Source organism: Microtus oregoni, unplaced genomic scaffold (assembly GCF_018167655.1).
Source record: "Microtus oregoni isolate MIOR12 unplaced genomic scaffold, Mior012 000009F_ref0000495, whole genome shotgun sequence".
In the NCBI taxonomy this organism is placed as follows: domain Eukaryota; kingdom Metazoa; phylum Chordata; class Mammalia; order Rodentia; family Cricetidae; genus Microtus; species Microtus oregoni.
The window spans coordinates 26,511,122-26,535,300 of NW_024543068.1; the positions used below are offsets into that span (position 1 = coordinate 26,511,122).

Consider the following 24,179-nt stretch of genomic DNA (forward strand, 5'->3'; position numbering starts at 1 on the left):
CCGCCCAGGCCTCAGGGCTGCCCAGCCTAACAGTGCAGCCGAGAGAACGGGGAAGTCCCGGTCCACTACTACAAATGGAAGCTGCAGTTCCTGAACTTTCTGATTCCTGCAGGATGGGTCAGGCCAAGCCTGAGACTCACCTGCGTATATCCCCGTGAACACACTCTCCTCCCTCCCAGAGACCTGTCCCAGACATGGGGGACGCCGCCTTTTCGCTCCCCTTTCTGCCAAGGGCCAGAGTGCGGAATCTCTGGGGGTGGTGGACTTGTAGAGGGAGCAGCACCATCCCGTCGTGACCAATCTAGGTAGAGAACAAAACAGGTACTGAAGGTTAGGGAGGGCCAGGTAGGGAGAGGGAGTGAGAGGCAGCAGCCTTATGAGGACAGAGGATGTTTTGGGAGAGGAAAGTGGAAAAGCCGACTGTGGGGTGATGTTGAAAACGATGAAAGCAGATTCTGGAGGCAAGGGGAAATACGTATATACACTTACTAGGCGTTTTAAAAAATATAAAAACACCGAGAAAAGTTATCTCTACTGTTTGCGCCTGAGAACTATAGGGATTTCTAAAGCTGAGGAATAAACTCCCGGTGGGTGTAAAGATGCTTTCACAGAGATGAAAAGATACCCCCCCCCCCCAGGAGCCTGCCTTCCAGGCTGCTGCCCAGACAGAACAGCAGCGAATGTGTGTCCTTCGAAATCTAAACGTGTAGAAAACACTTGGAGCCTACATTCATCTACTGTATCTCTTTATTGGTGCAACATATTTTATCTTGCATCAAAAATTTTTAGGACTAGTACAGAATTTGTCTGGGTTGGAGCCAGATTTCAGAAATACACAGACAGACAGAAAGACACACACACACACACACACACACACACACTGTAGCATCTAGCATCCTAACACAAAGAGTTTTGCCCTTTGTCCTCCAGTGCTAATCTTCCTGGTTCTCCAGCTAGTTTCTCCCCTGACTCTTCTTTACTATACAAGCTCAGAGCAAGCAGGACAGGCTTACACTGCAGGGCAGCAATGAACATGTTGTGTAACTTCTTAGAAGAGCCTGGTCTACAAGAGTGAGTTCCAGGACAGGCTCCAAAGCTACAGAGAAACCCTGTCTGGGGCAGGAGGGCGGGGGGAGCTAGGAAAGTCTTAAAAATTCAGATTCCTCCATGATGGTCTCTGTGGAAGCAGGATGTCTCCAGTCCTTACAGAGTACCTACCAGGAGATGTGCCCATGTTCCCTCCCCAGCCTCACTCCCAGGCGTGCCCACAAATCGCCAAGCCCAGTTCTCTAGCCCCAGCCCCTGTATAAATGCCAAAGCTTTAAGCAACCAAAGCCTCTTCCGGTCCCTCGAACTTCAGCACACAGAAACTCCATCACGATCACGTCCCTCGCAGCCCTGACCTCTAGCCCTGACCTGCCCTCTTTTTTTAATTTAGTGACCTTGGTCACCATCATGACAGTCACTCCAACGGAAAACATTGACTTTCTTTTATATTCCCCTTTCAAAAGTCTGCAGGAACCCTCCAAACTTGCCACTGTCTTCCAGTCTGACTTTCTGCCTCGCTGAGCCCCTACGGGTCAGTTGTGGCTTCTCATCAGAACCTTCCTTCCCAGGAACAGTAAGCTAGCGACAGGAGGCTGACCCCTGCTAGCCGGTACACCAATTGGTCAGGAAACTGCCTCTGGGTAGCTTCTATAAAAATTCCATGGCTTTACAGTCCTGTGTGCTTCAGTGTTTCAGGCTGTTTTAGGCAACTTCAGTTACACCTCTATTTTATCTGTCAGCTCCCAAAGACACAGCATTTGCAACCCTCATTCAGTGTAGACCTGGGTCCAGTTGAGCTTCCCAAAGCAGCGAGAGCACATCCTACTCTGTTAAGGTTGGCTTCAGCCCTGACGTAGTCCTGAAGGGCTTCACTGCCATCTTCACAGGTGAACTTGCCCTCCCGTCTTCGCTGACATTACCCTCTGCCCATCTTCCTCCACTGCTCTGCCATTTCACCATCTCCCCCTTGGGCGCTCTGCTCACCCTCCACGTGAAGTGCCCTCCCGGCACGGGTCTCTAGACACCGCTCCTGCGCGTCACAGACTTGCGATCCCATGTTTCAAACCCCTGACAGGGTGCCCTGACAGAAGCACCCAGGTCCTCCGGTTTCTACTGGGAACAACTTCAAAACTATTTTTAATGCATTGATACTATTATGTCATCTTTATTCTATCTTTTCAAACCCTTTGTAACTGGTTTTATATAATGTAGATACAATATTAGGAGTGGTTTGTGCATGAAATTTACAAGGTAAATGAAGATATTCAAATAGTTTAACATTAGGAATGTGTAATACATGTCCATGGGACATTGCGCGAGCATAGGTCTGTTTCTCAAGGTGTTACATATTCTCAAATATAAAGTATATTTTACCTCAAAACATACCACTCATCAGAAAAATAGGAAATCTAGCCCGGCAGTGGTGGCACATGAATTTAATCCCAGCACCCGGGAAGCAGAGGCAGGCAGATCTCTGTGAGTTCGAGGCCAGCCTGATCTAGAGTAAGTTCCAGGACAGCAAGGGTTGTTACACAGTAAAGTCTATCAAAACAAACAAACAAACAAACAAAAAGCCAAAATAAAATAGGAACTCGCCTATAGTTACTGTCCTTAAAAAGTCTGTCATCTATAAAGATACTTTGAGCAAACCTGTCTAAAAGAACCAGAACTATCTTAAACCCCTGAAGATGTTTTTCATGCTAATGGATCTTAAGTCCGTGCTGCTTTAGCCTTAAAAGGAAGGTCAAGAAACTTAGCAGAAATGCAATAATTTCAGGCTTGTGACTTCACAGTTGCAAGACAGTGGTATAGATGTATTACAAATGGCATTTGCATAGATCCTGGAACAGGTAAACAGGCTTCATTCTAACAGAGAGGGAATGAGAATACACATATGAAGGCTGGAAAGAGCTGAGCTAATGGTATCTGTGGCTTGATCTGCTGTCCCTCGTGGCCTCACGAATAGAACGCCCAACCTGGGGTAGGAGTAGTACTCTGAACCTTTGGGGCCTAAGTGTGTCCCCAGAAAGATGCCTTTCATTAACATGCATAGGCATCTATCTGATAGGCTGACAAGGACCCAGAAGAAATTCCCCGTAAATGTTCAGAGAAGCTGGACACAAATGCTGTGCTCTGGACAGCAGTATTAGATGTCCAGGCAGGGCACAGCGTTGCCTGTGTTTGTGAAGTTTCGGAACTCAATTGTTTCATAAAATGAAAGTAAGAACGAGTGAAATTTCTGAGTTGATGTAATAGTGATTTCTTACGTGAGCTCTATCACCATCAGCATTTATTATTATCATATCCTCATCATCATCATCATCATTGATTTGTTGGGTTGCCCAAATACTTTTATTTTTGGTTCTTCCTATCCTGTGGAAATGGGAAGCACCTGAAATTTGAAGTGACTTGAACAGGCTCTCACTGCTTTGTTCTGTGCCCTTTGGGGAGCAGGGTAACTGATACAGAGGGCAAAGTGTCCTGAAAGGGGGGCTGTAGTCGCTCCAGCGTCCATTCCTTTACATCAGCAAACCCTGCTACATTTGAAGCGGTTTCAGGCCAGTCTGAACTTTGTGCCTCTCACTTGACTCAGCTCATATTTACCTGGCTTTTCCCAGGCCAAAGGCAAATAGTTTCTAAGTCCATAGGGAAATTTACAGTCTCATTGAGAACAAACGCTTCTAAGCCTTGGGTCCTCTTGCCAGAAGAACTGCTGTGTAGACTTCCTGGGGGAGTCTCGTGGGGGGTCTTGGGGGGAGTCTTCCTGGGTTTTTATTGGGGGGGGGAATCTTCCTGGGGGATTCTTCATGCCAACGGTGAGTCGTCAGTGAAAGAGGAATGTTGTCTAGCGCCAGCCTGTGTGGGAGCTAGTCTGTACGTTTTTAGATCACAGGGGCAGAAGCAACCGACCCGACTCTTGAAGTGAAAGGTGATGAAGGCAGAGAGTCCAAATTGTTTGTGTATAAGTGTTTTATTCATGAAGGCCATGAGCAAGGAAAAACAAAACAAAAACATTGAATCCTGTTAGTTTGATCAAGCTACTTTGCCAAAAAATCGGGTATAGCATGGTTTCCTCATGTCGGGAGTGGCAGGCACTGTCAGGCATCCTGTCAGGTGACTGCAGGAACCTCATTTGAGCGTGAGTTAAAGCAGTCAAGACCTGACGGCTTTCTCTTGGTGGCCTTACATGGATCTGCATCTTCATGTGTATTGACAAGCATGGTTGATCCCACAGAAGAGTGACAGCCCTTCCTCTCTTTGTTTCAGAGGGTTTATTACCTCTCTCTGGAGTTTTACATGGGCCGAGCATTACAGAACACCATGATCAACCTTGGCTTACAAAATGCCTGTGACGAGGCCATTTACCAGGTATGTCATCCTCATGTTCTCATGTCTTTTTTCTCCACATTTCAAGTTCACTTTAACACACACACACCACATGCACATTTGCATGACAAGTTGCTAGAGAACTGAGGCCTGGGTGTGGTGGCGCACACCTTTAAACCCAGCACTGGGGAGGCAGGAGCAGGTGGATCTCTGAGTTTAAGGCCAGCCTGGTCTACAGGATGGAGGGAAAAGGAAATTAGAGAATGGGTTATCAGGCGTGAGGATTTTGTTTTGCAATCAAAGTCTTGGATAGTTTTTCTGAAACAAACCACATTTTTAAAATGAAACTTGTAAAAGTCTTCATTGTGAGAACTGGAAGCCTGATATAGATCAGGACACAGTCTGCCTTTTAAGAAATGATCCAAGTTGGATGGTTATCCATATATCAGACAAGACAGTAACGTTGTTTTTCTCTGGCCTAACGAGACAGAAAACACGCTTCCTCTTAAGGAGTCCTAACTTGCTGGTCTGTTTATAAGGACACATTCCAGCCCTTCCTCCAGGTGTCTGTCCTCCAAAAACAAGAAGTTCTTCACCTTTCTGATGAGTCTGGATGGAGAAGCATGTATTTAAAAAAGACACTTGGGTCAGAATGCTCCTTTCCCCAGGGCTGGGATGGTGCTTCGTGTGGCCTGCTACTTATCGCTCTGGGCTAGCGTCCTTTGAGTTGGTTAGGTAGACTACTTCCTGCCAAAGAGCCACCGCAGCTCTCCACCACTTCCCTTTCTTCCCCTCATACTAGAAAAACAATTACATACCTTCCGTGGAGTAGCCTGTATGCATGACCTGCATCTGTGTGGTCAAGGCTCAGAGCGTCTTGGTTTTCCACTTTGTAACTTTTCAAGATCATGAGAGCTGGTTAGCATGGAGCATGGGCTGCATAAGGACCGGGGAATCCCTGGTCACCAGGGAGCAAATTCAAAAGCCCCTTCCCGGTGAAATGGTGCAGAGCCATGTTTGAGTTCCTGCGAGATCTAAGATCAACCCTTACATAAGGAAGTAACAGGGTAGAAGGGTGGGGGTCCTGAGAAGTGGCTCAGAGAAAATGTGGGCATCACTTTAGGCACTTCCTTCTTGTGCATATGTTTTCGATATTGAAATTAATTTCCCACGAAAAACTATCCAAGATAAAGGCGCATGCATCCAAGCCCTGTGACCTGAGTTCAAACCCTGAGATCCACACGGCGGAAGAATAGCACTGACTCACAGGTTACCCTCTGTCCTACACAAGCACAGGAGGAGAGGAAGGGGAGAAGAGGCGGGTTTTTTTAAACTGTCTAATTTGAGGTGGGGTATGTGACCTTCAGATAAGGTCGCAGCTGTTTCACAGTAGATTAGCCTCCAGTGAGGTCGGGTGAGATTATCATCTAGTCCACAGGAAGCAGGCCACTGGGTTTATGACAACATCAGTTTCCTCATAAAATAAGTAATCGGCAGTGTAGAGTCTGCTGCAGGACCCTGGTGGGACCCAGTGCTAGTGGCTTCAGGACTGTGATCCCAGCACTTTGGAGAAGGAAGCTAGCAACTGTCCCCAAGTGGAGACAGGTGACTGTCCCCACTGACCCTCATATTTTTAAAGTAATAATAGCATATGATACATATTACAATAGTAATAACATATGATACATCTACCCAAGACTAATGCTGTTGTTTTGTTTATACGATATCATTTGGCACACAACCCTAAATTAAGTAGGTACCTTCATCTTCCACATTTTACAAGGGAGATTTAACAGTCTCTATCTAAGGGCCAATATTAAGGAAGTGGCGTGGTCCACAGAGGAGATCTAGGATGATGCTTCTCCATTCCTGGCCATCCATCTTGAACCCCTGGCACCAGCAGTTGCCAGCTTCTGCAGTTAATATGCAGTACACATGCCTCAAACAAACCGTAGCCAGATCAAGCACACAGATCACCCTGATGTCTGTTCAGTGCTTTTGGAAGTGGTTGTTGTCCCTGGGATGGCCTGCATGTGTATCTGTGTCCGATATTGTTCTCCTTTCTCCTCAGCTTGGATTGGACATGGAGGAGTTAGAAGAAATTGAAGAAGACGCTGGGCTCGGCAATGGTGGTTTGGGGAGGCTTGCCGGTAAGCACAGCAGGAATGGGCTGTACCGTCTGGGCGACCCGGCCTTCTCGGGCACCATACACAACCATGTTTGGAAGATCCAACTGGCTCCTTAGAAGAAGGAGACCGCATGGCCCCTCTGTAGATTTGTTCTTGAATTTCCCCTGTGGGCTGATCAACGCCAGAGAGAAGCGAACGTGAAAAAAAAGTGTTGCTTAAAGCCCGTTCAGGCATTGCTTAAACCCCAGAGCTAACCAGATCCTTCCTGTTCACTCAAGGGTTTCCAAAGTTGCTCGTTTACTTCACTGCTGTTTGTTCACGCGGCTGGTCAGTTCCCATAAATTCTAAGACTTACCTTGCACTCTGCAGTTTGTTGTTTCGATTGGCTGGCAGGCAGTGATGTCGTTAATATACCACCTTTCCTATGCATACAAAGTTCTTTGCTGTACTTGAGGAATGGCTTTTCTAACACTAGTTCAGCTCATTGCAACAAAATATGCAGCAGTTTAAGGAAGGGAGGGTTGAGTTTTGCTCAGAGTTCCAAGGAACAGTGGGGAAGTCATGGTATCAGGTGTCACAGGCATCTGCATCAGGAAGCAGAGGGGATTAAATGTTCGTGTTCAGACAGCTTTCTCCTGTTTCTACAGTCCAGGACCCCAGACCATGGAATAGTGACCCTCTTGCTGCTGCCACGTTCGGAGTGGGTCTTCCCACCTCAATTAATTCACGGAATCCCACACAGGCTTACCCAGAGATTTGTTGCTTGAGCTATTCTAGATCCTGATTGACCTCATATTAAACTTCACATTCTGTAACCAAGCATTTCCCCGCCTCTGGAGAGTTTCTCCAAAGCAAACACCAAATGCAACATGTGGGCTAGACAGTGAAACAACAGGAAAGCTTTGTTACAGTATTGTTTCTAAAGCGCCATTAAAAGTTGCCCACCCATACAGACACACTTGCCTAGTTGATGAACTTGCCTGCGTGAATGACCATCACCATGTTCAAAGCAAGTTCCATTAAAACCCGTGCAGAGTGGTGCCATCTATATTCTTAAAAGATTACACCTTCTTCGAGTTATGTATATAGAGAGACATGGGATAGTTTGGATTCAAATACTAAGTTTATCTTAAATGTTAAATGTGCCTGCTGACGTCCAGAGAGGAGCCTGGGCTTAAAGGAGGCAATCATAGGAGATGCTATCACATTCCTTTAAAGTCTGTTACTTTTGCATCTTCTCCCCTGTTACTAGAAAGTCGTTTGCATCTGTTTCATTTTATCGAGACCTTTCAGTGTTGCTGGCAATGTGCTTTTAGTGTGGCCACTAGTGGTAAGATATAGAAAAGTGCTTCAGGTAGGCTACTTGCCCTCATCCTGTGAAGTCACTCATCTGAGGATTTCCCAGGCTTGCCTGGGCCGTAGGGAGGGTGGCAGCCCTAATGGAACGCCTATCTGAGAATAGGAATTGATCTGCTTTGTTTTTACGTGAAACACAAGCTCTTCGACGTTGGCTGGCACCATTCACTCTGCTCTGGACTTGCCATTAATGGCCTTGCTCCTCCGCTGTTTGGGCAGAATAGAGCAACAAGTGAGACAAAGTCATCTCAGATGCCTTAGTCTCTTCCCTGACTGTGAAAGTCGGAACCCCATCTGCTTGGGCTCTACGAACGAACTCGTCAGGACCTAGGGAATGCCAGGACAGCCACAGGTCAGACAAAGCAGGGACTGGTCACGTTAGGCTGACTCTAGGCTTAGCACTTTGTGTCAATGGCTGTCTTAGAGGTAGGCTAGGAACCCAATGCAGACCCTTACAGTTTGAGTGACAACTCAAATTGAATTCCTGCTGTAGGTTTCCGCACTCCTGGCAGCTCAAATTCCCAAGAGGGACAGTCAGATTAATGTAACCCTTTGTGTCCAGGCGCTAGGTAGATCCTTCTCTTCCTTCTACCAATGGGATCTTGTAGTTCAGATGCTCTGTCATTAGGTAACAGAAAATCTAATAAGAAAATAATTACATCAGCAATGGCATGGAGATCACAGGACAAGAGCCCCAGATGTTAGGGCTGATTAAGTCCGAGCTCTATTATACCAATACTCTGGGGCTCTATAGTTCTCCCCTGCTTTTTCTGTCCCCTCCCCTCACAATGCAAATGACAAAAACAGCAAGGGAAATCTTGCACTGAAGCCCCCTTCCCTCAGCAGAATTCCTGATACTCTGGTGGATTGGATGCCCTTGCTGACAAGGCTACTGGCTGTCACCGATGATGGAAACAAAATTACTACAAATGATTAAAAGGCTTAGATCAGCGAAGTGGGATCCACTTCCTGGTTCATATAATCCACTTCCTGGTGCCTACAGTCACAAGTGTCCCAAGAGCAATGGAATTCCATCAGTGAGTTGGGTGCTATGACAGAACAGGTCTCACATAAGTTTCTGTGTCTTGGGGATACAGTTCTGCAGGCAGCCACAGAGACAACTTCCTTTTGAAGAGCAGCTGCAGGTGTCAACAGTCAACCTACCCACTGTAGGTGGCCTCCGTATTTGTTCTCAAACAATGCTCGTATGTGCACAATGGCTGTTAAAGATGGTAAGGAAGGATGTCTTCAGACATTTTTATATTTTCGAACTTCTTCATGGTATTAACTCTGTAATTAGAAAAGGTTATTTAGAAACCCAGCAAGTTTCGTGCGGTGATCCCTGTGCTCAAATGCAAATGTCTCCTGATAGAAGACTGTTGTGTTTTTAAAAGAAAGGTTGGCATTGATGCTAAGCCTCCTGATTATTTTTGTCCATGTGTTCAAATTCAGCCTGTTTCCTGGACTCCATGGCAACGCTGGGACTCGCAGCCTATGGATATGGCATCCGCTATGAATACGGCATCTTCAACCAGAAGATCCGGGATGGATGGCAGGTATGCAGACTGTCTCTTGCTGTGCTGTCCCCTGAGCTTTCAGGGGCTCTTTCTTTGTGTTCTGGCGAGTGTGCAGCGCACCTTTCCCACAGCACCCGACTGATTTCTCTGGTATCCGGCTGATGGCAGTGGACACTGTCTGCTCCCTGTTCTGTATAAGTCACGTGAGCTGAGAGCCCGTCGGTATCATTCACCTCCAGGTCCGTGACACCTGGCACAGAGCCTGGATCTCACTAGCTGGTTCATGGCCCGTTTCTTAACCTCTGTAGCTCTCAACTTGCAGTCTAGAAAACAAGAGCAGTAGCCGTGTATGTGTCTCTTGTGTGATAGTTAATAACTTCAGGGCTGGAGAGATGGCTCAGTGGTTAAGAACACTAGCTACTCTTCCGGAGGACCTGGGTTCAATTCCCAGCACCCACACTGCAGCTCACAATCATGTATAATCTCCAGTTCCAGGTGATCTGACACACTCGCATAAAGTATATACAGGCAAAACACCAGTGCACGTTAAATAGTAAATAAATAAATAAATCTTTAAAAAAGAAAAATGTAATCTTCAACACATTACCTATGGGACTCTGCCTACAGTGAATACTCACTGAGTTGGAGTGACTCCATCATTACACAAACACAGACACACAGGGGAAGACTTGTGGGCTAGAGCTGTGATCTCGTCAGCAGGCCTCCCCGGGAGGAAGTGCATTGCCAGACTGCAGCAAAGTAGGGTTTCCCCAGCTCGTACTGCTGGTCAGCAGGGGTCATGTCTGCAGCTATCTGGGTCCACAGTCAGTGTTCTTGTGTACACAAGAGTCTTGCCCTCCTGGCCATGGCTGTATAAGATCACACAAGCATACTCTCTTTTTATACAATAATACTAGATAATCTGTTGACTGCTAAAGAACTTGACACATATTTAATACTCTGTTCTACATGAACGTGGACAAGCCCGTCCAGACAACTGTAGTTATACCTTTGTAGATCTCAGCTATTGGTTTCTTTCATCTCTGGTAGCTTTTTGAGTCTTCGGTCAAGGCCACTGTGGAGTTTCCCCTGATCTTAAGTGTAGACTGCACCCTCTCCCTCTCTGTGTTTTACATACACACCATTGATGAAAATATATAAACTACATTTCCAAAAAGTTGAGCTCTGTCAGCTTCACGTGGGGGTCCAACAGCCTAGAGCAGGGGTTTGGCGGGGCTATGTAAGGAAATGAAGCTGACTTAGGGAGGATAAGTCAGGTTGGGGGCCCGAGATCTGCTTTCTCCTTCCCCAGTTCCTAGCCACCAAGGAAGGAAGGAACTATAAAAGATTTGGTGTGAATGTTGAGTGGAAAACAAAGTTTCTGAAGGACACTGCTGGGAACCGAGTCGGAAGACGTTAAGCTATAAGCAAAATGTCAAATTTTGCTAAGGACAAGTGTTGGGTATTGCTAAGTAAATAAAAACTGCGAGGCACCATGAACCAGAAGGACTCAATGATTCCTAACTGAGATCTAATTTCACTCCTCAGAGATCTCCATGAAGATTGTGTTGCCCCTGTGCTAGCCTCGGTCTTTTTATCTTCACGGTGGAGATGCCGACTTCCCAGAGTTCCTATGAGAACCTGCAGAGTGGGCACACAAACGGGCTCTTGGGAGGAGAGTAACTCCACCAAGTGTGGAGCTCTGTGAGAAAACGTTCATGTAACCGTGGCTACCGCATGCTTGAGTGCTTTTATTAAAGCGGAAGGTCACTTATGTTGTTTGGGGAGAGAAGGGATCTAGAATTGTATGACCGGACTGACGACAACTGTCCCGGGGAGAAAATGTTTTAGGAAGGAAAATACATCAGGAGCAGCAGACGTGGCTCAATGGCTAAGATTAACGCACTTAACGATCTTCTAGAGGAGCCAGGTTCCATTCGGTAGGCGCCTGTAACTTCAGTTCTGATCTCACTTCTTCTCCTGGGCTCCACAGGCTCCCGTGACACTCATGAATCACACAGAAACAAAACTTTAATTAATGAATAAATAAGTCTTTTTTTAAAAAAAAAAAAAGGAAAGAACATAAACCAAAGCTTCAACGTGAATTGTCTTTGGAACACGGGATTTCGGGGAGTGTTTGTTATCCTCCATTTGTTCTTCCGCGTGTCTCATATACCATAGGAAATGTGTGCTTTATAAATATAAAATGCTGTAGAAATGAAAGCATGCATTTCTTTTCCCAGTAGCTAGAGTCCTCGCTGCGCGCTGAGCTTAGCAAGGATTTATCCATGTGGCCAGCATTTCCACACCACCTCACCGGATGACTCCCGCATCCATGCTCTGCCTGGGAAGTAGACTGTGTGGTTCTCATTGTGGTCCAGACCATTGAAGACTTTCCTTTCTTAGGTTTTTGTTTTGCTTTGGGTTGGTTTGGTTTTGGTTTTTCGAGACAGGGTTTCTCTGTGCAGCCTTGGCTGGCCTGAAACTCGCTCTGTAGATCAGGATGGCCTCAAACTCAGAGATCTACGGGCCTCTGCACCCCCAAGTGCTGGGATTAAAGGCGTGTGCCACCACCACCCAGCCATTTCTTAGTTTTTAAACTACTTTTGTATGAAAGATTCTAAAGAAACTCAGGAAACAAATCTGAAATTCCTCAAATGCATTTCTCCCTTCAATTTCATTCTTAATCCTATAGACCAAGGAGATATATGTTTATAGCATTCTAAATTATAAGAAGAGAGTCTGGGGCTATAGATATAGTATCAGTGGTAGAGAGTTCACCTAAAAACTGGAGCCCTGGGTTTGACACACACACACATACACACTGCTGCCTCCAACACCGAGTAAACCGGATTGTGTCAGTGCCCACTTATAATACCAACACTAGGGAGGTGGAAGCCAGAGGACCCAAGATCATCCTCCATTACTTACCAAGTTAAAAGGCTAGCCTGCACTACGTGAGACCCTGTCCAGAGAGGGAGGGTTGGGGAGCAGAGATAGAGAGGGGAGTAGAAGAGGGAGGGAGAGAAAAAGAGACCAATAGCTTCTGCTAATTCCAAAGTTAACCCCATCAGACATCATCGCTTCTTTAATTGTGTCTTACAAGCGGAATCAGAGGACATACAGTTCTACTCTCCCGCTACGTTATTTCTCAAGATGGGCTCGTAAAGGGCAAATGTAAAATATGTCACGTCATAAAACAAAACCATTTCCGTGAAAAAAAAATGCCAGGAAGTCTGCAGTCCTTCAGATTATGCTATGGTCTTGTTCCTGCACCCTGCTCCCTGCTATCCTGCTCCCTGCTCCCTTGCACCCCAGCTTCCCTCCCCCTACAGCAGATACAGCCGATACTGATGAGAGGTCACCAGCTGGGAACATTTTTAAAGACTGATCGACTTTTAACTTTTGGGTCTGTTCAAAGAACATTTGCAGAAAAATGTGTTGACTGAACTGAGGGAAGTAATTATGTGGTTAAAATTCTGGACTTGCCACAAATTCTCACGGGAACCCTGGAACCTGATCATGATAGTCCCTCATGAAGGCACTTGGCTGTTGGGAGGAAGAGGAGAATACCATTAAACAGCGTCTCCTAGAAGAACAGCTGACGGCAAAGGTGCTCGCAGGAAGGACTGACTTAGTCTCCACTTAGAACCTGTACCGAGCTTTGATAACCAGTCTCCTGGTTTTTGCTGCCATGCGAGCCTCTAGTCATTCTTACTGAATTACCGGGGCTCCCCAGAAATGTCTTTTAGTTATGTGTGTTCTCAATAAGCAAAGACTCTCTTGGCATTTGCTCACGAGTTCATCCTCTGTGCCCCACATTTGAGGCAGAAAGTGTTTCTTGAAACCCTGTCGCCAGTGCGGTGCCAGAGCTGACCTCTGCTTCGAGGCTGGCTCCACTTGACTCCGCTGGGTCATCCCTCCAGGGAGACGCCCAGGCTCGAAGCCAGCTAGTTTCATTCCCAGGAGCCACAGTTGCCGTGAATCAGCACCCCCAGCCTCCTGCCGGAGCCCCTGGTGAATCAGCACCCCCAGCCTCCTGCCGGAGCCCCTGGTGAATCAGCACCCCCAGCCTCCTGCCGGAGCCCCTGGTACGGTCCTCAAACCTACTCGAATGTAAGGATCAAACAAAGCTCATCTCCCACCCACTCCGCACGTTCATATACCTCAGTGATTAGTGCTCCCAGAGATCCCTGCGGCTACAGGAGAATCTAATTCGCAGGACGAAATGGAAGTCAAGACGAGTTTTGCCCTTTCCACACACAGCACCTGTGGCTCCTCCTCCGGTCTGCGGTGATGAGCCTGTGACTGGAAATCCCTACCTTTCAGCCCACCTTAGAAACCATCCTGAGAAAGCTGGAAGTGCTGTTCACTGATTCCTTTCTGATGAATCAGCAAGGGACTCGGACTGAAATCAGCAAACAAACATGGTTCCTTACAAAAATTGTTAGCCACGGGAAGCAAAAACAGCCATTTTGGGGTGGGGCAGATGAAGCCAACACGTGAGTGGTCAGCTGACTACTCACAAGCTCAAAGGCCGCCCAGAATTAGAGTGGGGAAGGAATGGGTATGAGGCGCCATCCTGTCCCCTGGGCATTTATTTCTGCTCCTCGAGGACAAAGGAGCCTGTGATGGGGACACTTTTCTCAGCAGAAACGTGGCTTCCGTTCTCCCAAGCTCATGACTTCCTATAGAAAAGTCCTCGCTGCCGCATCTTCCTCTTGCCGTCAGTGCCTTCTGTGGTGTTCAACCACAGACCAGTGCAGAAAGGGGAACACCCCGTTCACACTGACCAGGCTCTCCATCTACCCACCCATCTGCCTATTTATTTATTCTGTGTCTATATCTGTCGTAGGTATGTGGAGGCCAGAGGTTGATGTGTCTTCCTGCATCCCTCTCGACCTTAGTTTTTTTGTTGTTGTTGTTGTTTTGTTTGCTTGTTTTTGTTTTTCGAGACAGGCTTTCTATGTAGTTCTTGCTATCCTGGAATTTACTCTGTAGACCAGGCTGGCTTTGAACTTACAGAGTCCCAAGTACTGGGATTAAAGGCATGTGCCACCACCGACCAGTATGACCTTATTTTTTGAAACAGGATCTCCGTGAACCTGGAGCTCAGTGATTTGGCTAGTTTGGCTAAATAGCTCATCCTGAATGCATTGTCTTCATACCCTCCCCTCAGTGCTAGGGTTACAGGTGCTCACCCCCGTGTCTGTCTTTTAAGTGGGTGCTAGGGATCCAAACCAAGGCTCTCAAACTTGCCCAGCAAGCACTTTACCTGCAAGCTTCTTATCAGCTGAAAAACTCCACAAATGCATAGTTTATTAAGTGCACTTACTTACTTAAACTACACCCCTCGGTACAGCAGTGTTATTGCTTTACTCTTCTTGATTGCTACACAAACCAAAATTAGTTTGATGTCCTGAACGCCCTAAATAGGAAATCTGGTTTTCATTTTTTTTTGGAACAGTTTGTTATAGAGTAACATAAGTACTGTGGAAGTTGAAATTGTCAAAATTAATTCCTTACTTTTTAGTATAGGGCTTCTTCAAGTCATAATGCATAGTTTGTTACCAAGTCAAAGTTCCATAAGGATTAAGGTGAACAGCGAAGACCATGAAATTCTCTCTGCCTATAATGAAATGAGCTCTAGTAAGAGAGTGGTCTCCAGGAGCATTTCGTAGCTCATTCTGTGCACTCCCAGCACCAGAATCTTGACTGAAAGCTTCACATTGGACCATGTGGTCCAGAAACTCAACCATTAGCCTTTCTAGAGGGCATCCCCAGATGTGAGTCATGGGCTCTGAATCACAAAACAAGTCTGTCAGGCGCTATCATCTTCCTTCTACTGTGGCCTTGAACTGTCGTATTTCCTCATCTCTGAAAAGATGGAAATCTTAGCGCTGCTGTGAGAATTAAATACAATAGTACGCACAAAACACGCCATTGTCGGTGAGCGCTGTCATTGTCTTAGGATGTGAGACAGGAGCAAAGGTGAAATGAGGTAAGAAGACCCATAGGATTTCCTTCCCAAAGCGGCAGGCACTCTTGAGCTGCTGTCAAAGATATCGTGTGTTGTACTATAACCGATGGGCTGGGACCGTGTCTCCTTTCTAGGTAGAAGAGGCAGATGACTGGCTCCGACATGGGAACCCTTGGGAGAAGGCGCGCCCCGAATTCATGCTGCCCGTGCATTTCTACGGAAGAGTAGAGCACACCCAGACTGGGACCAAGTGGGTGGACACCCAGGTAATCCGGTGTTCTCGTGACAAACATTACAGCACAGGGGACATTGCACTGAGCAGGGTCTAGCGCTACACCGTATCAAGAATGAAGTTTGGATCAGACACAGAGGCAGAGGTGGGTGGATCTCTGGGAGTTTGAGGCCAGCCTGAACTACGCAGAGTTCCACAGTAGCCAGGGCTACGTTGAGAAACCCTGTTTCCACCACTGCCCCTACAAAAAAAGAAAGAAAAAGAGTGGCGTCTTGTCTATCAAACAGCGGAGTGAAGTTGTGTAAATAAACATGCGTGTCCTCTTTGTGCTGCCCTTCCTGTGGGAGATAAGGGCTCTAAGGACAAGAGGGAAGTGCATTGCCCAAGGTTAACTGATTGACAGGGTCATTTCGCAATCAGCTTAATCAGATATTAATTAATTTGGTAGTACCTAGCGGATAGCTCCCTGGATATTTAGTTCTGTGGTTTTATAAACTTTGTTGATACCAAAGTAGAGTCTTTTTTTTGTTTGTTTGGTTTGGTTTGGTTTTTCGAAACAAGGTTTCTCTGTAGCTTTGGAGCCTGTCCTGGAACTAGCTCTTGTAGACCAGGCTGGCCTCGAACTCACAAAGATCTGCCTGCCTCTGCCTCCCGAATGCTGGGATTAAAGGCATGCACCACCACCGCCTGGCTCATTTCAAAGCTTTTACTCAGCCCATCACTGTACATTTTAGTACGGTAGTTTTCAAAAGATGTTTGCGACCTCAGCCCACGGCACAATCTGTATATGGTGCTGGATCTGTGATCCATGATCACTTCTGAAAAAGTGCTGCTGCTGTTTCTTCAAGGGTGTTTCCTCTGGAATGAGTCTGTCCCACCATTCAATCTGCGTGTGGCCCAGTCGGCAGATTATAGCTAGTCCTTTGGCATTTGTGATTCTCTGTCGTCATATTTTCCGGTGAATGATTCTACCCTCTATGGGGCTGCCTTGTCCAATCAGCACAGCTTCTCTTGATATATTTGCTGAATAAAAGAGGTCTCAAGCTGGTGCTTATCTTAGTCAGTCTTCAGAACCAACTAAATAATGCCCTTCTATGTCAGATGTCTTAACATGTTTCAGCATGCCTGACTTATAGCTGATTTCTTTCTTAAACTACTGGTTTATTTTACTAATCTCTAGAGAGATATTCAAAGTTCAGAAAAATAAGACTTAAAATGTTCCCATCTGAATGTGAACTTTCGTGGCTCACCAAGTGACAGGTGAGGACAGAACCAGTGAAATGATGTAGGGTATAGACCAGTACTTAGACTTAAAGGTAAGGTCCTGCTTTATTTTGTTTTCCATGTCTGGCCACAGTCTAAGCTGCACTTGGTCACAAATGCTGCCGTGTGAACTATAAACAGACCAGGAAATCCACTCTAAGGAACGGCACACTTGTTTGTATTAAACTAGTGTGGCATAGAGTTTGGTGCCTGCAACTTCATTAGCTTCCGATCTATCCAAAATTCTGCAGCTTATGCAATCAATCCCAGAAGCATTCTGTTTGTGCTGGAGGGCCTGCGGCTGGGCAGGTTTGTTTTCACAAAGCACCTTTGGATAGTGTCATGGCGAATCCAGACATTCAATCACAAGGTACTTGTGTCTATGTCTAGAGAAGCAAGGTTATGGGCCAGAGATGATATACAGAGTTGGCTGAAGTCCTGCAGGACGCTATGGGTGAGAGTGTCATCGCCTGGATCAGCCCCACATTTGTGACTGGTGAGGTCAGAGCGCATGAGGCCAGACACGCTCTGAGCATGCAGGGAATGGCTTCCAACAAGCGGAGCTGTTTGCTCTCTGTTGTGTAACTTCCCCACGGGGGAAGCGGATACCAGAGAGAATTAGCTGTGCTGGTGATGTGTGGGAGCCAAACGAGGAAAGATGAGGAGGGGGAGCAGCAGGAAAAAGTGGGGGGTCTTCATGGTACAGGGCGCCACGTGTGAAGGACAAAGGGCAGGAAGAGTTTGCAGGAGAGTGTCAGCCTCAGCGCTGCTCTGAGCCAGTGGTCAACATATCTGTGGGAAACTCTGTAGTCTCCAGACATGTTGGCCCATCCCAGAAGTGACACACAGTCTTGGGGTGAGCTATGAGGGGACGTAGCTCTGAAGCCCCTGAAAGGAAATCCAAGCTGAATGATCCTTAGCCTGCCTCTGTAACGCTGGGAGGAGCAGAGGGCAATTCCTGTTTAAACCCAGAGTCATTTCCAGTCTACAAATGACACCTCCTGATTGGTGACCTTTACTTCTTCGTGAAAGATCTTCAAGTAAGGGTGATTTATTCCATCAAGGTCCCAGTGAATGGGCTGGACCAAATGATGAATCATATTCTTCCATGCAATCATCCTGCCAATCTCCCTCCTTGAACCTTGGCTCTGATGAGACGTATTATATTAATAACAGGTCATTTTTCATATGAATTTTAAATGTCCTCTGAAACAGTTCCCTTCCCCGTCCATCTGTCTGAATAGCTGTCACAAAGATGGGGCTAGAGTTTCCAAAGCTGGCGTCTTGAACCGAGCTCAGCTAATTATCACCTGACTCGGCAGATCATGACAGAAGTCACTGAAACAGCTTTTCACCACATCAGAAAATCTGGCTAGCACGACATTTTAAATGCCTCGTGTGGTGTAGCTCCATTGCTTTCCTGTTCTGTTGGATTTTAGCATGTTCGACATCAGATCATTGAGTGACCTACACAGAGCCTGCCCTGACTGCTGCTGCCCTTCAGTAGGTCACGTTCGTGTGCATGCATTTGCTTATACACCGCGGTTAATTATCCTAAATCCTTTTCTACCACTAAAATCACGGCGGTTCGTTCCAGTGCTGTGGCAGTACTTTCTCATCAGGACCACCAACTCCCAAATAATGACACAGAGACTTTATGAAATTGTGAAAGTTTGGCCTTTAGCATAGGCTTGTTCCCAACTAGTTCATAAAACTTAACCTATTTCTGTTAATCTGTGTTCTGCCCTGTGACTTTTATCCCTCTTTCATTTTGTATGTCTAACCTCCCTCCATATCTCACTGGTGGCTCTCATGGGCCTAGAGACATCTCCCTGAGTTCCTCTTTTCTCCCAGAAGTCCTGCCTAAGCTCTTCCTGCCTAGCTATTGGTGATTCATCTCTTTATTAAACGAATCAGAAAGTGCCTTGTCAAAGTCTCATCTTCACAGTGTGCAGAAAGATTACCCCACAACACAGTGCTCCTCCTTCAGGGCAAGGAGCACGTAGGAATTGAGCATAGAAATTCTATGAGGGGTCAGTAGCCCCGTGACTTCAATGCTCCCTTTAGTCCTGAGACACTTCTCGAGTCTGACTTACACAGTGTATAGTCCTGAGACACACTTCTCGAGTCTGACTTACACAATGTGGGTATGTGACCAGTCAGGAATAGGGTTCCACTGCAGCCCGCAGACACTGCTCAGCTTCCATCACCCCACCTTGATGTTTAATCCTGCAGGTGGTCCTGGCTCTGCCCTATGACACCCCCGTACCCGGGTACATGAACAACACTGTGAACACCATGCGCCTCTGGTCAGCTCGAGCGCCAAATGACTTCAACCTCCAAGACTGTACGTACGGCCGAGTCTCTGCTTTCTTTGTGTATACTGTGTATTGATGTCTGAAGTTTAGAAAAAAGCTTTGAGTTCCTGATCTTTGATCTTCAGTGACCGAGAAGGCTTTTTATCATTTTTTCACTTGTTTGTTTATTTATTTGTTTTTGGAGACAAGGTGTGACCAAGGTAGCCTTGGCTGGTCGGAACTTGCTCTGTAGACCAGGCTGGGCTTGAACACACAGAGATCCACCTGTCTCTGCTTCCCGAGTGCTGGGATTAAAGGCATGCACCACCATGCCTGGCTAAACTGATATTTTTTGCTGCAAATATAGGAAGCAATTTTTTAAAGCTAAACGTCACAGTCTGGCCTTGAATTCTCCTAGGAAGGCCACTGTTGGGGTTTATTGAAACCCTTTTAGATTTTAGGACAATCTTAGGAATTGTCCATGGCCGCACATGAGATGAGATCAAGATACTTGCTCCAACAGTGGCTGCTTTGTCTATTGGTGGTTTTTCTTCATTTCTTTCAGTTAATGTTGGAGACTACATTCAGGCTGTACTGGACCGGAACCTGGCTGAGAATATCTCCAGAGTGCTCTACCCCAATGACAATGTGAGTGACATAGGGCCAGCTTAGACAGGTCGCTTCCCAGAGCCTCTCTAGTAACCTGTGAAACCGTGTGCAGAATAAACTCCATTCCTTCTGTCACTTTCCCCTCCCAGTCAAGTAAGGAGGACAAAGTTATACAGTTTCCAAGATGAAACTTGGTGCTTTGCTTTTATTAGTGGATCCATCAACGGAGAAGGTCCATAGATGTATGGACCTTTTCAAAACAGAAAAAAAAATGAAATGAAATGTATGCCCTAGCAAGGCTGAAGCATGCATGGGCAGCCCATATATGGTGATTCTGTTGACCTTGTCCATATTGGGTTTCATAGTCTAAGTTGATGAAGATGACTGACCAGATCTCTTCCTCAAGAGGGCACCAGACCTCATTACAGATGGTTGTGAGCCATTATGTGGTTGCTGGGAATTGAGCTCAGAACCTTTGGAAGAGCAGGCAGTGCTCTTAACCACTGAGCCATCTCTCCAGCCCCATTTCAAAACAGAACCTGGATATAAAAGATGAGTGAAATGCTAAGAAAGCCTGGTTTTGTTTTCAGATGGAGGCTTCATTGGTAGTTAGAACTGGGGATGCTCCCTTCCTGGACTCCTCCCACACTCACCTGGCTCTTCCTGGATTTCTGTCCCCAGGATCAGGGAGGTCATGGTGACAATGCCTACCTTTTCTGTCACTAGCTTGGATCTTTAAGCTTTTCTTATAGGTTATCTTAATGCTATTCTAAAGGCTGGATCTGTCTGTCATCTGTGTATGGACAAGCATGTATGAAATATGACATATATGTGGAGGCCAGAGAATAACCTTGGATGTTAGTCTTGCCTTCTTTTTTTTTTTTTTTTTTTTTTTTTTTTGGTTTTTCGAGACAGGGTTTCTCTATGGCTTTGGAGCCTGTCCTGGAACTAGCTCTTGTAGACCAGGCTGGTCTCGAACCCACAGAGATCCGCCTGCCTCTGCCTCCCGAGTGCTGGGATTAAAGGCGTGCGCCACCACCGCCCGGCTTTTTTGCCTTCTTTTTTGAGATGGGCTTTTCCCCCTTCTTTTGTTGTTGTCCACTGCTTTGTATACCTGGCTATCCCTTGAGCTTCTGGGGAATTCTCCATCTACCTATAAAGCCAGTGGGACTACAGACCACTCCCTCCCCACTCCCAGTTTTACAAACATTCTGAGTTTTACAAACACTCAGGTCCTCAGGTTCTCTCAAGTGATTTACCCAATGTGTCTTCTCCCCAGGTCCAGTGTGTGTGTGTGTGTGTGTGTGTGTGTGTGTGTGTGTGTGTGTGTTGTGTGTGTGTGTGTGTTACGGGATCTCTTATCTTGCCCTGGATGGCCTGGAGCTCTCTAAGTAAACTAGTCTAGGCTTAAACTCTCTAGGGTCCTCTGGCCTTTGCCCTTTGCCTGTTAGGACTGGGATTACAGACGTGTACCAGTGTGACCAACGTAACACTTTTGTGTGTGTTTGGTGTATGGAACTGGATCTGCAGTGACCATCGCAGATTTTTGCTTGATTTATTTATCTGTAACTCCAATTTCTTTATGGTTAAAATTATGTCTTGTAGATGTAATGATTCTTCCTGAAAGTAATTTCAGATTATCCAGATTAGTACTCTGTTTCCCAGCGATGGTAGAGACCAGGGACTCTGGGGACCAGGATGCAGATTAGGCTGGATGTTGACTTGGTGATGAACCATGGACTCTGAGGGGGATGGAGGGAGTAAATGGATTTGCTGCGACATTTTCAGGAACCTAATGACATGTCTTTCCCTTTGGGAAAAAGACAGGGAGCTGTTACACTTCAGAAAAGTCACTAAGCCTGAGTGCAAAACATTGTTGCCTTTGATGGGCGGAGTAAGAATTTCCCAAGTCTGCAGTCTCTGCCAGCCAACCCCAGGCCTGCAGCGCTCTGTAACTGGAGGGGCTACCTTCTGTGAGAACCAAACCTGACGTGACCTGGAAATACTCATCTATAGTAATCAGCATGGTGTGTTAAGTTAGGTTGAGATTTAAAAAAAAAGAAAAAAAAAGAACTTTTGGGTTAAAGTCGCCCTCAGGATACTCTCTTGGTATTGCTTTGTTTTTTCAGAGTGGGTTCAAAACATCATTTTTTATGCTATGGTTATAAAGAACAAATTCCTTTTTCTTCCTAAATAGGACCATAGTCCATGTCCAGACTTCTGCCTTTCTTCCAAGAATCTTGCTGCTTTTCTCATGCTGCCCCTAGTGAGCTGTGTGCCCTGCTTAGGCCATGAGAGGCTCCTGATCACACACAGGGTCTGAGGATGCCTGACATCCTCCCAAATAGGTCGCGGTGCTCTGAGTCATCCCCCCGGGACCTTGCCCAGCAGCGAGCGTCCTGGGGCACTGAACTGACTACCATGATCCCCCCATCCCCATCGAGCACCTCCGAGAACTACTCTGACTCTGTGTTTATCTCACAAATCCTGACTCATCTTTAGGACTCAAATCAAGAATTACTAGACTATTCAGATTTCCAAAATAGGGCACATTAAAATTTTTAAAGAAATTGTTCTCACTTCCATCTCCCCACGACTAAAGACAGAGATTATGTTTTATTATTATTTTTTTTGGTTTTTCGAGACAGGGTTTCTCTGTGGTTTTGGAGCCTGTCCTGGAACTAGCTCTTGTAGACCAGGCTGGTCTCGAACTCACAGAGATCCGCCTGCCTCTGCCTCCCGAGTGCTGGGATTAAAGGCGTGCGCCACCACCGCCCGGCCAGAGATTATGTTTAATTAATAGTTTCATTGTTAGGACTTGAACAGTTCTCTAGATTAATAGATGCTTGATTTTATCATAAGTAGGCAGAGTGTTTTTTTAATTATTTTTACAGTAATTCCTTCATTGTAAATTGTACCTTTAGAAAAAAATTAAATCATATAAAACAAAGAAATTTTTTAAAAAATGTAAGTACCATCTAGAAAATCTCATTGTTACTATTATCCCAGACAAGTTTACTGACTAAATGCAATTTCTTCAATATTTATCAAACATAAACATTTGGAAAGACATGTTTGGAAAGGCAAACGGTCATCCATTTCCATGAAGTTATTACTACTTTATGATTTGTCCATGCCCACAAGTGTTTGTTTGACCCCCCCCCACACACACACACTCCTGAAGACAAGCATAAGCCTCGTCTTCTCACATCCACTCCCCCATCACAGACATGTGTCGCCCCCCCCCCCCCCCCCCCCCCCCGCCAATTCTCCCACCATAGTCCTCGCTGGGCTCTCTATTTGCTGTCTGCTAAATGTCAGTTCCTGTCACTCCCCATCTTTTAGAGGGCCTCCCACGGAGGTCATTGTTTCTAGGTTATTATCTTTCAGTTCTGGGTTGGTTCACTGTTTCTTGTAGTATATATTCTTCTAGACCTCCTGAGGACAGGCATCAAATCAAAAACAAACAAACAAAAAAAGACCCTTAAGGAAAACTATATCAAGTTTATTTAACAACAACAACAAAACATTCCTGTTGTCTCCCCAACCTCTTTGTCTTCTATCTGAACACCTTGCTGTCATTTGAACTGTTTTCAGGGACGTGAAGGTGAATATTTCTTCATTTGCCCTGGCTCCTCTCGGTGCCTTAATGTCCCCTAGGCAGTGGAGACTGGTCACATTTGGTCACAGCTCCACTGCGACCCACTCTGACTCGGTTTCCCTGCCTTGAAGTTTTTTGAAGGAAAGGAGCTGAGGCTGAAGCAGGAGTACTTTGTGGTAGCTGCGACCCTGCAGGATGTCATCCGACGTTTCAAGGCCTCCAAGTTTGGCTCCAAGGATGGTGTGGGAACTGTGTTCGACGCCTTCCCAGATCAGGTGACTGATCAGACCGTGGCCACAGGCGAGGCCCTCCACGGAGGACTTCCATCAGTTACCCTCTCCCAGTGGTCAGAAAGTTGGGCAGGCAGAGTCCATATTTCATTCAGATGTTTCCCAGGAAGCGGGAGTTTTGTTCAGTCAGTCGGTGGTTCTCAACCTTCCTGAGGCCCTTTAATACAGTTCCTCATGTTGTGGTGACTCCCACCCTTAATATTATTTTGGTGCTACTCCATAACTGTGATCTTGCCACTATTATGAATTTAATGTAAATATCTGGTATGCAGGATAGCTGATATGTGACCCCCAAAAGGGTCGGGACCCTTAGCACTGCCTCCAGATGTTGATGAGGACAGGAAGCCAGACCCTGGGCCATTTTTCACCTTCATACTGATGTCTTGTCTCTACTCAGGTAGCCATTCAGCTGAACGACACACACCCTGCGCTCGCCATCCCTGAGCTGATGAGAATTTTTGTGGATATTGAAAAACTGCCCTGGTCCAAGGTCTGGCATCTTTATCCTTAAACCTTTCAGAATGTATGGGT

General features: G+C 46.2%; 1 protein-coding gene across 1 annotated transcript in view; it reads left to right on the forward strand.

Moving 5' to 3' along the window:
* The window catches only part of Pygl (glycogen phosphorylase L), a 35,249-nt gene that overhangs the window by 694 nt on the left and 10,376 nt on the right, over positions 1 to 24,179 (forward strand). Inside the window, exons 2-9 of the mRNA XM_041658636.1 lie at positions 4,315 to 4,416; positions 6,446 to 6,524; positions 9,312 to 9,415; positions 15,491 to 15,622; positions 19,087 to 19,198; positions 19,714 to 19,796; positions 23,490 to 23,633; positions 24,046 to 24,138. Of these exons, the coding sequence (XP_041514570.1) occupies positions 4,315 to 4,416; positions 6,446 to 6,524; positions 9,312 to 9,415; positions 15,491 to 15,622; positions 19,087 to 19,198; positions 19,714 to 19,796; positions 23,490 to 23,633; positions 24,046 to 24,138 (849 nt within the window). The remainder of the gene's footprint in view (positions 1 to 4,314; positions 4,417 to 6,445; positions 6,525 to 9,311; positions 9,416 to 15,490; positions 15,623 to 19,086; positions 19,199 to 19,713; positions 19,797 to 23,489; positions 23,634 to 24,045; positions 24,139 to 24,179) is intronic.